Raw genomic sequence first — 14,175 nt, 5'->3', positions numbered from 1 at the left:
TACTTCTTTTAATTTTTCTTAAAAGATTCATTAGGTAGAAACTCGAAACTGTCAAACTCTAATACCTACTTTGAAAAACACAGCGCTGTTTACTTGTTTCGATGGGAATAGGTGAGGTGCGTTTCCGCCGTCAACGCAAAGAGTCATGGGAAAATCGTCTGCTAGGTACTTCCGGTTCCAAATTGCTCAACTGACTGCATGCATCGCCCTATTCGCCGCGTAAGTTGACATCGTTTATGCGATAAATAACTCGTGGTACTAGTCACTGATTACATTGAAGCATCGAAAGAGAAGCCTGTACTATGTATCTGCATGACCTGAGCGCAGAAATGGACAATCTAGAGAGGCAAGCGTATATTTTCATGGTTGATATATGCCGGCCGCCGTAGTCCATGTCTGTTGCGCATATACGCTGAGGGTGATTTCGTGTGCGTTTCGACATGTTTAGCGCATAAGTCATTATACAGCCGTTTTTTGCCGCACTTTCGTAAACTGCAATCTGTGCAGCTGATTAGACGATGCTCGTATTTTCCTGACAGCGTGTAGAGCCGCCAGTGTGCTAGCAGACGACCCATATATGCCACTGTGTGCGGCGCGCGTCTCGGCACATCGCATCCCACACGGCCAACAATGTCCGACGGACGTCCGGCTAAGATCCGTACGTCCGAATCCGGATCCGGACATCCGAAGGAAGATCGAAGCGCGTCCGAGAACGGACACCCGATTTAGGACATCCGTTGGACTTACTACGGCCTTCCTGGTTCGGATCAATTTTCAGATCCGTACAAAATTGAAAATTAACTTTTCCCGGCATTAAAAAGCTCTACAGTTTGTAAGTGGCCGCCGGAGAAGGTTACTGTGAGATAACAGCTTCACAGCGGGAACAAATGTTATCAAAGAGCGAATGAGTTCTGCGAACTCATTTGTATTGATATCATATCGCATGACGAAAACCAGTGCACGATTGAATAAAGAACATTATTCTACCACCTATGTTTTGCAATAGTCAAAGCTCAGTTGTGAAACTGAACTACTGCGATCTCGATCAGCATCACGTACAGCTTTTGTCAAAAGTAACCAGGCTGCACGGTTTACTTCTCAGTCGTATAGTAAAGCTATTATGCCAGCCCCCGAGCTCCAAATCTCTGTATGGTGAGGAGAACCCCTGCCCCCACCTTCAAAGAAGTTTTTGATCTTTAGAGAAGACGCGAGGGGTCTATTATACGAATGAGAAGCAAACGATGCAGCCTGGTTACTTTTGACAAAGACTGTACATGGCCAGCTGTGGCCGGCTGACGTACGTGATGCCTATATGGGATTCTTCCTCAGAGGTGTTTGGGCACAGTTATTGAGTACATTTTTATATAATCGGTGTGTTCGCGAAGCAATTGTTGGTCAAGCAGATTCCTTCTGTTCCTGTAGCGAACACCCAACGCATCAACGCCACCGGCTCTGTCTCTGCCATGTTTGTTTTCATTTATCAGCCAGCCTTGCTTGGCTTGAATCTTGTCTTGCCTAACAACAAAGCAAGACAAGCAATAAACAGCATAAAAATAAAACATTTAGATAAAAAAATGTTGTCAAGAATTTAAAACGCAATATTACAATTTTGTAAACTTCAAGTGCTAAACAGATAATGACGACAACAAAAAGCCATACATTTAGCCACTATCTAGCCATAGCCTTAGCTTATGGCGCCCGGCATGGAGTTTTTTCTTCCTCCATGGCGCCCGGCCTGGCGGGTGACTCGAGTCTGGACCATCCTTTGCCCACTTGCTTTGCTGACTGCTGACCGAAGCGATTGAATTTTTTGGCTGATTGAATTCTTTGGCTACCTTCTCAATCCAAAGCATCCAACGGCGTGGCAGTGAGTTGTGTGTTTTTTTAGTTATTCTCTGATACTATGAGGGTTGTCTTGTAATTTGCAGCCGCTGATTTTTCGTTAGGCTTTTGTGTGCAGTTTGTATGGTTCTTGCGCCAGTACACAAAGGAAACAGTAATTAGATAGGCTGGTTGTATTTATCCAACATGGCCAGCGATCGAAAGCGTTTGCATATTTTGGAAACGGCAACGAGACAAACGAAAGAGATTATGAACCTCCTTGGAGAACAAGAAGGCAGCTTGGCTAGCGTCGAAAATGTGGCACCAATGTCAGACGTCGTTGGCAGCTCCTCTCACAAACGGCAGTGCAAATCCACATGTGCAGACGAGTTTCCCGTGGTGACGGAAGTGCGTGCTGATGCAAGTTTTATACTCGGCGAGAGTTTGACTGACACGTGGCGGACAGTGCCGAACCTGGCGGAGGACGTTCGCGGCAGTTCGCCAGTGACTGAACCGGCTTCTGACAGCATCTGTTCTGCTGAGCCGATAGCGTGGTCGCAAGAGGACTTTTCACAACAGCTGCGAACCTGGGCAGTGACCCACAGGATTCATAGGGAGGCCTTGGGCGATCTGCTGAAGATTTTGAGGCAGTATGCTTGCTATTCTTCCCTCCCAGCCGATGCGCGCACGCTTCTGAAAACTCGATCCGAAGGACTGTGTTCGGAAATATCGGTTACAGATCTTTCGCCTGGTCAGTTTTGCCACTTTGGTCTTGAGAGGAATCTGTTGCATGCAGTCGGTTGCCTTCGTGAGTTGCCAGAAGCGTTGGTTCTGTCATTCAACATTGATGGATTGCCATTAACAAAAAGTTCTAATCTCCAGCTTTGGCTACTGCGGTGCATGATTGCAAATTGTGGCAAGCAGCTACCATTTGTTGTGAGTGCTTTTTCTGGCCCCAGCAAGCCAGAATCTGCGAATGAATTTCTGGAGCCATTTGTTACAGAGCTGAAGGGGCTTCTTGAAAGTGGTCTCTGTATCAAAGGCCACAATGTTTCTGTTTGTTTGAAGGCTATCATTTGTGATGCACCAGCCCGTTCATTTATTTTGTACTCCAAAGGGCACAGTGGGTACAGTTGTTGTCCAAAATGTACTTTTGGAAACGGCAACGAGCAGGGAAGGTAGTCCTATTGGATGGAAATTGTGCAGCACGAACAGACACCAGTTTTCGTGCACAAGAGGACTTCGATCACCACAGGGGCACATCTGTCCTCACTGAGCTCCCAATTGACATGGTGGGCGACTTCCCACTCGACTACATGCACGTTGTGCTTCTTGGGGTTGTTAAGAAGTTGCTGTTGCTCTGGGTTTCAGGGCCTCTAGAGGTTCGTGCTGGTCCACAAGAACGGAGGCTGATTAATGAAGCTAGCGAAGGGTTAAAAGACCACATTCCCCGAGAGTTTGCCAGGTCACCACGGTCACTGAGTGAAATTCACCGGTGGAAGGCAGCCGAGTTTCGCTTGTTTTTGTTTTATACTGGGCAACTTGTGTTGCGTGATGCTTTGAAACCCAAGCTCTACCAACACTTCCTAACCTTGCATGCTGGACTTTCTATACTGGCAAATAGTGAACTGTGTGGCCCACATGTTCAATATGCTGACGCCCTCCTCAGGAACTTTGTGTCTACTTTTGTAAAGCTGTATGGAGAAACTGAAATGTCCTTCAATGTGCATTGCCTCATCCATATGGCAGCAGACGTGAAAGCACATGGGGCAGTTGATGCATTCAGCGCGTTTGCATTCGAAAACAACATGCGCCATATCAAAAAAGACATTAGAAAGCATGAGAGGCCACTTCAGCAGTTGCGAAACAGGTTTGTTGAAAGGATACAGCTGCCAAAATGCATTCAAGAAGAGCCAAAAGTAATTGAGCTCACACAAGCACAAAATTCTGGGTTGTTGCCAGCACAGTGCAGACTGCCTGGGTATTGCATGGCAAAATGCAAGGATTTCATTCTTGCAACATCAACAGGTGACAACTGCATTATGGTGAATGGTCACATTGTTGTTGCACAGGCCTTTGCCCATCTCAAGGCATCCAGCGAAGTCTGTGTCGTAGGGCGAGAGTTTCAGCATAAGGAAGATTTCTACACCGTTCCTTTTGAGTCATCAAGGATTGGGATATTTGTTGTCTCAGGACTTTCAAGAACGAGTCTGTGGACCCTGCAGAACCCCCGCAAGATGGTAATGCTTCCTCATGCTGGAAAATTTCTGGTTCTTCCAGAAATTCACACGTCCTAAACCACTTTTGTGCAGGCGTGGCTCCTTGCAAAGGGGTGAATTGGAAGGCACTGTAGTAGATTGCCGGTGTTCCTTAACATGCGCTGATATCGGTCACCATATGGGAGTTTTTACGCTAGCACTTTAGTGGCCATTCCCAGCATTTAGTCATTGTGTGTTTGTCTGAGGTCTGTTTTGTGGCATACTGCTCTTTTGTTCACCGGGTGGTGGGCAACCAGCCTAGGAGTATATATATGGTTTGGTTTGGTTTATTGGGGTTTAATGTTCCAAAGCGACTCAGGCTATGAGAGACGCCGTAGTGGAGGGCTCCGAAAATTTCGACCACCTGGGATTCTTTAGCGTGCACTGACATCGCACAGCATACGAGCCTCTGAATTTCGCCTCCATCAAAATTCCACCGCCGCGGCCGGGATCGAACCCGAGTCTTTCGAGTCAGCAGCCAAGTGCCATAACCACTGCGGCACCACGGCGGCTAAGGTGTATATATATATGTATATATAGCTATAGCAACCTGCCCACCGTGTAAGGTGGCAGCTCAATTAATTGCAAGAGTCTACTTGTGAAAGGCAACCTGGGTCGCAACCCAACTGAAGCAAACCAAGTCCTACCGATAGCATCACCTGCCGCTGAAGGACATCGCTTCACTGCGACACCACTGCGCCAGGAGTGGCATGAAGACTGCCGGAGATCTATGAATGTAGAGAAGAAAATCTCCAATGTGGACATTAATCCATTGTTGCTATCCGAACAGCTGCTATTAGTGAACACTGGATCTGAACACCAGAACCTAAGTGAAAACCACAGTGCTAGCGCACCTAACTCGCATTTGGCCTAACTGCGCAAATCAACCATCATTTCTGTATTCTGCCTTCTTCGAAATATGGTCGCTGTGGCCAGGACTGAATCCATGACCTCGGGATCAACAGCCGCATGCCAAAGCTACTGAGCCACTGCGGCGGGTACACAAGTGGCCCCTGTAGTCCTTTCAGTGCTCCATGAAGTTTGTGCTCTCAGAAAACTGCTCAAGTTCTGTGTTCTATACAACTAATTATATTTTGTAAACATTGATAAAAGACCATTTCAATTGTTCGCAGATGTATGCAATTGTCGAATTTACGAGCTCCAATGAGATAGAGGTCGTATTAGCCTCATGGGTGAGAGGAAGCATATGTATGTGGCCAAAAGTTCCGGCACAAAAGGTGAAAGCCATGCTTTTGAAGAGGACACCATGCTCGTCTTCGCCACCATGGGAGCAATATGAAGTGGAAGTAAAAGGACTCTTCGGTGAGTATCTACTGTATCATCCATTTTGTGTAGTTCTCTGTCCTGGGTACTATTGTGGCGTATTAACTTGCAAGCTTTTTGTTATTTTTGTAGTGCTTGGTGTAATAAGCTGGACTTCGATCCTCCTAGGAGCAGTAACTCATTTTTCCTGTGTGTATAGATTCGTACGCCGAAGCAAGAAAAAAACTGAACAGGTGTCAGTACACATCAGATCTGGCAAGCGAGGCAGAGCCCTCCCAAAAGAGGAAGAGGGTGCCAACGGCCAGGTGGGTCGGCAGCAGCTCAGAAGACAGTTCTGATGCTCGCTTTCCCGACGTGCCACCGGACTTTCCTCAGGGTAAGGCTGCAAGTAGAACTTGGTTTTGTTACACACTAATCAGATGAATAAAAATTAGGCCTATATATTTTCACGTAAACTAATTTAAACCATAGTGCTAGTTTATACAGAAAGCCTTGCTTTTGGTCTCTACTGATGTGCAGCTCTTGCTACTCCTGGTGGAACTGCTCAAGAAAAGTTGGCTGGAAGCCAGTCTAGTGAATTTAGCTATTTTGGACAAATTAGAGCTCGTATATATTTACTAAGTTTACTTGCTAACATGCAAATTTTAAATGGCACTCCGAATGCATGCCCGAGTTCAGTGCACCTAATGTTGTGAAATGCAGGTTTTCTTTGCTCTCATAATGGCTAATTGACAGGAGAAAAGAGCACAGTAAATGTATTCAACCATATGAGTACCTGCAGCATAGCAGTGTAAAGACCAAGTTTCCTTAGCAATGCCCTTTCTAATCAGTTAATTCAAAGAGCTCAAATATGCATCATATCATGTCTGTTCTAAGCAGCGGAACATAGGCCGAGGAAGAAAAGCAGGCAGGTATTTGAAGAAAACTGTACCAGGCAAAACTCCCATGATGAGGACCGTCTCAGTAGGCCCACACAAGATGGTGGCATTGCTACAGGTGAGGTTCTGACAACTTTTTTCAGAATTTCAGCTTTTGCAGTATGCTATCTTATATAATGCAGGGCAGCCATCGAGTTCACTGTCTCCATGGGGGGAGAGACCTGTGCAGCACTCAGGTAATTGTCATTCTTGATGTTCTCGCAACTTTCGCATGTATGTGCAAGTAACTGTTGTGTTGTTGGCTAATGAATTTTTCTATGACTTCTGCAGCTCTTGCACAGCTCCATCCGCTGCAGGACAAACACCTCTTCCATTGGTCTCCACTTTGCCTTCTCCTGTGACAGTTGCTTTCACTCTTTTCCTGTGAATTTCTTATTGTAATGTGCACACCTCACCTTTTTCAACACTGCTATGGAGAAAAGGGTTGAAATCTTTGAAACCTACCCTAGCTAAGGGACTGTCAATTATCTGGTTTCTGCATTACATGTCCTGGCCAAGTTCACTCTCTTGATTTCTGCTAAGTTACTTTTGTAACATGTGTTTAATACTGTAAAAACTTTTGCAGACAATGCAGGGCAGCCAGCAGATAGGCTACGGCCATATCAAAGCGTGCCAGAGGAACACTTAGGTAATTGTCAGCCTTTCCTGTGTCCTAACTTTTGCATGTGCTGAAGAAACTGTTTCAGACATGTAAAAATTCAGGATTATTGTGTTGTTTACTAATTCACATGTCATGTCAAGCAGGCCAGCCACATCATACTCCCCCGCCTGCATGGGAAGATAATCCAACAGAACACCCTGGTAATTACCTGCTCTCTTCCCTCTTTCGCATATCTACAAGGTACTGCTGCTCAGGGCTTGCACTGAGTTACAGAAAAGAAAATGGTGTTACTTCATAAATGTTAAGCTGCATATTGATTTCAGCAATTGATATTTCAGCACCAAGTCGCCCCAGTCGTCCTGTTTTGCAAGACAGTGGTAAGCTGAATGCTTTCGTTCATGTAAAATGGCTCCACAGGTAAACTAAATTAATAGTACAGGTAATAGTGCAGCCTTACCACTGTTTTGTGCTGTTTTTTTAGGCAGTGTTTCTGACGTAGTCTTAAGCATCAGTTGAATTTTTGCTCATCTCACAAAGAACACCAGCAGAAGCTTATTTTAAAGAAAGCATAAATTAGCAGTTGGTATGTGTGAGGAAGGTGAGGTATATAAACAAATGACATGGGTCATTTGTGTACAATATGATTCACAGGGCCTATGAGTGGATAAGGGTTGCTGCAGCCAGCCTTCATCTTTTCTTTCTGTTCTGTTATAAATCTAGGGCAGTTGCCAGTTTTGGTAAGTAGGTATTACTCTGTGTTTTTGCCGTGATGCAATAGAGCATAAACATGGTTCTACAGTTAATGAGATGCCACCATCTTTGGGCTGCTGTTTGGGCTTACAAAGTGCAGAGTGGCAGAGGAGCATAGCCAGGCTGTGTGCTTGGAATATAGAGATAAATAACATCATTCTTAGTGTGTTTGTGGAATTTTGATTCAGAATTTCAGGCTCAGGTGCTGAGACTGCTGAATGTTATACGGCTGGGGGTACATCATCTTGTGACAGCAATAGATGCCTTGGTGGCCTCCCGTGAGCCTGTTCGTGCCGTGGCAGCTCCAGTTCTGCAACAGCCGCTGGACACTGTGGTTGCACTTAACCACTTTGAAGATTCGCTGACTGCATCCAGTGCAGACGCTTTGGTGTGTCGTCTTCGTGAAGCTTTTTGGTGTTTACAGCTGTGCACAATGTTTAAAAAGCAGATAGAAGATTTTCAGGCAGCTTTTAAATATGCTAGTTTATAAAGTTGGCTGGCATTACAGTCTTCGGGTTAGATATTGCAGGGGATATTAATGCTAAAGTTTTATGGTTGCATTTCCTGTTGCAGTTTTTATTTTAATACTGCCACCCTGGAAGTGAGCACGATCGCTTGATATGCAGTACCTGGCCCTATTGGCCTTTGAGGATCTGTTATCGTAATCAGTATAACCCATACCGTGTCATGACTAAACGAACTAATTTGCCCTCCCAACTGATAATAAATTGATCTGCCTTCATACAGAGCATGTAGTTCGCATGGACGTTTAGGGCAGCCTGTTCTTTTTGTTGGTATAAATATACACAATTTCTATCACTGTGCAACTTGGCTGCAGCACATTGTGTGCTGCAACTCATTAAGCATGATATTATCTAAGCTTTCGGTGCTGTTGTGCTTGCCTTGCAACTTTGTGCTTTATATATGTCTCCTGTAATAACGAATGCAATGATGTGGTATACTGCAGGTTGCAGAACTGGGGCAGCTTGGAGGGAGGGATCCAGGCACCGCCACGAAGCGTATGCTAGCAAACCTTATGACGGACATGCTAGCATCCGAATACTCGTGGTTGGGAATGAAGGGGAAAAGAAAGTTTAGTGACCTACGGATCTGCGAGCTGATGTGCAGTGAGTTTGCATTATGATACACAGATTGTGCAGTTTCTAATTTTGCAATGTGTATTCAGTTTGCATTATTGTTGATAATCATGCACTTTTGAGTTCAGTCCAATGTTTCTAAGATCTTTACTTTTAGATGGCAGTGTTGCATCACATTCATTCTGTATTGCAAAATACTCTTAATCCCATTCGTCATGATATTGGTTAAAAATGGACGGCTACTGCTGTCGCCCAGTAACTGTAACATATGTTACAGTTGATGGCAACTACTTTATAATGCACGGGCAGCATATATAGTGTTCATTTAGCAAAATACCTTTTGATAGGCATTCAGACACGTGACAAAATACTTCATTTCTTTAGTGTGGTTAATGCCATCCTCTGCACTTTTTCTTTTCTTTCAGCTGCCGTAAGGAGGCGCTTCCCGGATTCGAGGGACGCTGTTGAGGCAGCAGCAAAATCCTGGCTAAGGCATGCTCCCGAGAGGACAACAAAGAGTGCATGTGCACGAATTGAATAAATGGTTTCATTTCACTTCCTGTCATTGCTTGATAAAAAACAGTGGCCTGCCGAGGCCCTGCGGTGAAAAGCATGCAAAAACCGCGCGGATTGGCCAGGTATGCATGCTGCTGTGAAATGTCCGAGAACTGTCCGTATATCCGTTCTCGGACGTCCGCCGGGTGAACTGTGGATGTTCTGCGGTCTTGCATCGGATGGTCCGTCGGACGTCCGAGGGGCGACTTCGGGCTAAAAACCGGATGACCGACGGAGGTCCGAACGTCCGAATCAGGCGGACCGACGGACAACCGTCGGATGTCAAATGCCGTGTGGGATGGTGCCGTAATAAATCGCCTTGTCGCCTTTTTGTTATTACAGATGCATTGCAGGTGACATTTCATGTGAGAACACGCAGGAACACGCCGCAAAGGAGAGTAGAGGCGTTAGATTATATATGCCACGCTGTGTTGTACGGAGCTGCGTGAATAAAATGAAATGGCTTGCCCGCGTGTTCTGGAGCAGAAATATTTTATCGAGTACTTACTACTTTCAGTGATCCGTTGGAAATACTTTACATGAAGTCAAGGTCTTCATGTTACTTAGTTCAATCGCATGTGTGATTAGCTTTGCGCTGCGCAGCGTACCGTATTAGAGCGAAAAGTGCGTTAGGTACCAGGCTCATTTGTCACCCTAAAATCACAACTGCGGCAGGCTACAAGGCGAATCAACTTGCAGACTGCTCATGAGACGAAGTTGAATTTCTCTTTCGATGCTTCAGTGCAATCAGTGACTAGTACCAAGAGTTATTTATCGCATAAACGATGTCAACTTACGCGGTGAATAGGACGAAACATGCAATCAGTTGAACAATTTGGAACCGGAAGAAGCTAGCAGACGATTTTCCCATGACTCTTTGCGCTGACGGCGGAAACGCACCTCACCTATAGGCATACATACGATGTAACTTGAGTCGGATGGCGTTGAGTGCAAAGCTGTCATATTTAACACTGCGAGAGCTAGATATTGTCACCTTGCTAGGTCGTTTTTGCGGTGATCTTATTCCAGTAGAGAGACCCTCTTTCTTGAACCTCGCAACTGTCCGAGGGCTCACCCCGGTCATCTCGCCCACAGTTTCGAGAACTCTACGCACAGTCTTCTCCGGGAAGCGCTTCCTTACGCTAGAGTAAACGTTGACAATCACCTGCTTGCCGTCTTTCGAAATATTCGGAGACTTCAGCTTGGAGAATAGGCGAGCAGGAGATGTTTTTGAAGCCGCAGTGGGCGAAGAAAACAAGCAAGTAGGAGATAGCGGTGCCATTTTCGCAGACTCAGAAACCAACGTTTCTAGATAAAGACAGTTGGGAAACTGCGCCGGCGAGCCAGGGAGCAGAGCGGCTCCACGCGATCGCCGTCTAGGCGGTGGCGCTGCGGTGGCTTTAGGATGAGCGCGTCGTCTGCTACTCCCAGCTTGAGGGTTGCCGGAAGGAGATGGCTCGCGTCCGTTAAAAAACAACGTATTTAAGGGATATTACCCACCCGAGGAATATTATCAACATAAACTACGAGGAGGCAAGCGGTACGTCATGTTTCTCTAAACCGCGGAAAGAAGGGCTTCCAGTTTTCTCCGATATTTACAGCCAAAAGCTCAACCTCGAGCATCCTGCCCTCACGTACCCCAGACGTGGAGCGCACGCGGACTTCGCAATTCGTAGATGAGCGCGGCTAGAAGCAGCCGCCCCCGGCGCAGACGATGCGAGGCGCGAACTAACGTTAATCATTCGCGCAGCAAACAGTGACCAAGCGCAGTGAATGGGCGCCGCGGCGGTGAAGAGAAATCGTGGCCTCTGAGATCAAGCGCGGTGTTAAAGTACCGATGCTCGAGCTGGTCGTGGAGGCCATAGAAAACAAACGCGGTACTCCCACCACCCAAGAGATGGCGCTCGCATCTCTTTGAGATGAAATCGGCGACAGAAAGGGGCCGCATACCCGGAGAGAGTTTTCCAACTGTCTTTATCTAGAAACGTTGGTTACTACTTTCACTTTCGACGCACTACATTACGATGCGGACGAGGAGAGCGAACAGGCGCCGCTGCTATGTATGAAACCATGGAGGAAGGAAAAAGATAGGAGAGGCCCTTTCCACACAGCACCCTGGGAGAAAAGTGTGGAGGAAATCACGTGGTTTTTTCGCGATCGGGAGGCCATCTAGTCCGGGCAGCTTAGCAACGGCGTCGTAGTTGCTGCTTGCAAACCGGGCGGTAGCAGACGGCCGCGGCGTAGCATTTGCGGTGCGGCGTAGGCGTACTTTTCTCAACTGCTCGAGTTTGTTTTTGATCGTGCTCACAGGCTGACGTTGGCGCCGTTCACTCATATCTCAGGTGGAATTCGCTGCAAAACTCTCGTTGTTGCGTGCATTGATTTCAACGTGCTCGGCGACCACGATCGCACGGGCATTTCGTCTACTGCGTCACTGCTCGGAGCCGTCGGGAGACTACCGCTGCTCACTGAGGAGCACTCGCGCTGTTCGTTCACTAGTGATTCAATACGCCGTGCGCTAGAGAGGTCGTCGGCGTATTGTGCGGACGTTTCACGTCCTGTGCGTGCAGTGTGCGTGTACCATTCGCGCTCCCGTTTCCATCGGCAGTGAATCCTCGTTGCTATTAGGCGTGTTCTTGCAACGCTCTAGTGATCGTCACTGGTGTTAGTGTAACTGTCATTTTCGTTTTACGCGATTGCGCTTGTGTGAGCGGCGGAGGCCATGACATGGGCGGAGGGCGATATTTTAAAGGAAGCAGCTGCGCTCACTTTGCTCTTAGTATACTGCAGAAACTTTATTACCCGCCCGTTTCAAGCGTGCAACGTTTGAAGCGTCTAGCGAGCTCTAGCTTCTGGGACGTGCCGGGCTGAAGTGTATTCGTTCATATCGTGGCTAAGTCTGTGTTTCTGGTCGCGGGCTATGCTTAGACCGGTTTCCTGTTGCAGGTTTGCAATTGCTTTTCTATCTGATGTCATAGTCAAGAAGTGCGAAAAAGGTGAAGCTCTAACTGAATTAGGAGGCCTTTTCTCACGTGGTTATTGTGCCCATGTCCTGTGATTGTGTTTTTGGGGTAAAAAGTACTTAGTGAAATGAGGACCCACATGTGCGCTGAATTTCATTGATGTCGGTGGTTATGTTGAATAAAATAATTTGATGCATTCGATCATTACGTACAATAGATCAACTTTCATTTTATGTGTTGTCATCACGAGTAAAGTGTGCTACTATGCAGTGACATTAGAAGGTAGTATTTCATCAAGTAGCGAAAAGCGGTGCGTACAGCTGCAGCTCTGCACATTAAACATGAAACACGGCATTGAAATGATGCACAACACCGTGAAACTTATACTGCAGCCACTGGGTACTCCTAAACTTCTAGAAGTCTGAAAAGCTACGGTAATATATATTATGCACAATACTAGATCTGTGGACATGTGAAACATGCTATGTTGCCATGCTACAAAGGATGGAATTATGGAGAGGGGCAGTCACATTTTAAACACTTATTTCTTGGACTTTTTTCATTGAGAAAAAGATGTTCAGAATGGTTATCCTGTGTAAAATTTCAGATAAACCCTCCCCTGCTGTCTACTATATGCACTTTGGCCCTCTCCGTTTCTGTCACCTGCGTGAGTGGCTCTTGGAGTTGTGAATCGAAAGTCATTGCTGGCACGGCCACCAATACAACACGTTATGATATTACATTTTGCGTTCAGGGTCAAGAACTCAAACTTTCTAGTATACTTGCCCATCCTCACTGCTGTATACGAGAAAGCATTCTTTGCATCACCAGCCGCACGAAAACATGCTATGAAGATAAGTATAGTATTTATGGCCAATAACAAAGTACTGCAGAATTTTTCCTACCCTCACTGCTGCAGCACAAGGCAACGTCGACACAGCCAGCTTTCCAAACATATGCAATGGAAGCAGATGGCAACATTCAGCAGCAAGAGCTGCATTAAAAGGCAGGTTGAACACTAAGGTGGGGTGTGACCATGCATGGCAGCATTGTTCGCGACTCAGCCGAAAGCAGACAAGTGCACACTCATTCAGCATAAAACTGAGAGGTTTGTGCTATCCTCCAGAGAGCGCGATTAAAGTGCGGCCAGTATGCGGCACACTTTTATGCGAGCATAGCATGCAAACAACCCAATTTCAATAACCTTGCTCAGGGATCTCATGCATGAACCTCTAAACTCATTCTAGCAAAGAAGGATATTTTTTACAACCTCATGAGCACATTTGACAGCTGTCCACTCAAAAATCATTATGCTCTCAAATAGAAATTGTTGCAGAGTACCATTCAAATATAAGCCTCGTGCAAGCAAGCTGTACATGAAAGGCTTCCAGGGTAGCCATATACTAAAACATTTCAGGAAGCTTAAGTTTAAAGGGAGTACTTTACACTGCATTAAGGTGGGATAGTTTGTTCGGAAGCTTCATGAAATAGACTGTGAGATCCAAAACGCACAGCATTAAAAAGAGAAAGAAAAAAGAAAGGAAGAAGAAAAAAGAAAGTGCTTTCAGGCAATCTGTATGTGAAATCTCTTAATTTTAGAACAAAAAGCTCTTATAAAATTTGACAAAATATTTTTGCAGAAATGACTAAAAAACCTGAGCTACTGGTGACTATTGCATGCCATACTCAGTGAAGAATGCACGGGCTCGTTCGGTTGAATGTGAAATTTACCGTTGATTTTATATGCGACAATTGTTGCGTATACCTTTATGCACTCGCTGTAGTTTCTACCGGCATATTGCTTACACCTGCGATTAATTCGATCCCGACTTTACGTATTCATTGATCACAGGCGCCCTTAGGTTATTCTAAACTCAAGGTAGACAAGTGCGCCGAAGCAGATGAGTA

The 14,175-nt window shown here is 45.9% G+C and overlaps 1 protein-coding gene and 1 long non-coding RNA gene across 2 annotated transcripts; both read left to right on the top strand.

The window, feature by feature from the left end:
- The first annotated feature begins 1,756 nt into the window (after nt 1–1,756).
- Nucleotides 1,757–5,733, top strand: LOC149354514 (uncharacterized). The gene is made up of 3 exons (XR_016289659.1): nt 1,757–1,867; nt 5,213–5,402; nt 5,563–5,733. It is a non-coding gene; the product is annotated as an uncharacterized LOC149354514 (long non-coding RNA).
- Nucleotides 5,734–6,785: 1,052 nt separating this feature from the next.
- On the top strand, nt 6,786–9,304 carry LOC149354513 (uncharacterized). The gene is made up of 7 exons (XM_089575995.1): nt 6,786–6,798; nt 6,867–6,929; nt 7,046–7,102; nt 7,241–7,279; nt 7,841–8,040; nt 8,620–8,779; nt 9,175–9,304. The coding sequence occupies exons 1-7, from the start codon at nt 6,786–6,788 to the stop codon at nt 9,288–9,290; spliced, it is 648 nt and encodes a 215-aa protein (XP_089432121.1). The 3' UTR covers nt 9,291–9,304.
- The last annotated feature ends 4,871 nt before the right edge of the window (nt 9,305–14,175 follow it).

Source organism: Amblyomma mixtum, chromosome 3, assembly GCF_055824585.1.
Source record: "Amblyomma mixtum isolate Tamu chromosome 3, ASM5582458v1, whole genome shotgun sequence".
Lineage (NCBI taxonomy): Eukaryota > Metazoa > Arthropoda > Arachnida > Ixodida > Ixodidae > Amblyomma > Amblyomma mixtum.
Note: the sequence above shows the minus strand (reverse complement) of the source record. Positions and strands in the feature narration are given on the sequence as shown.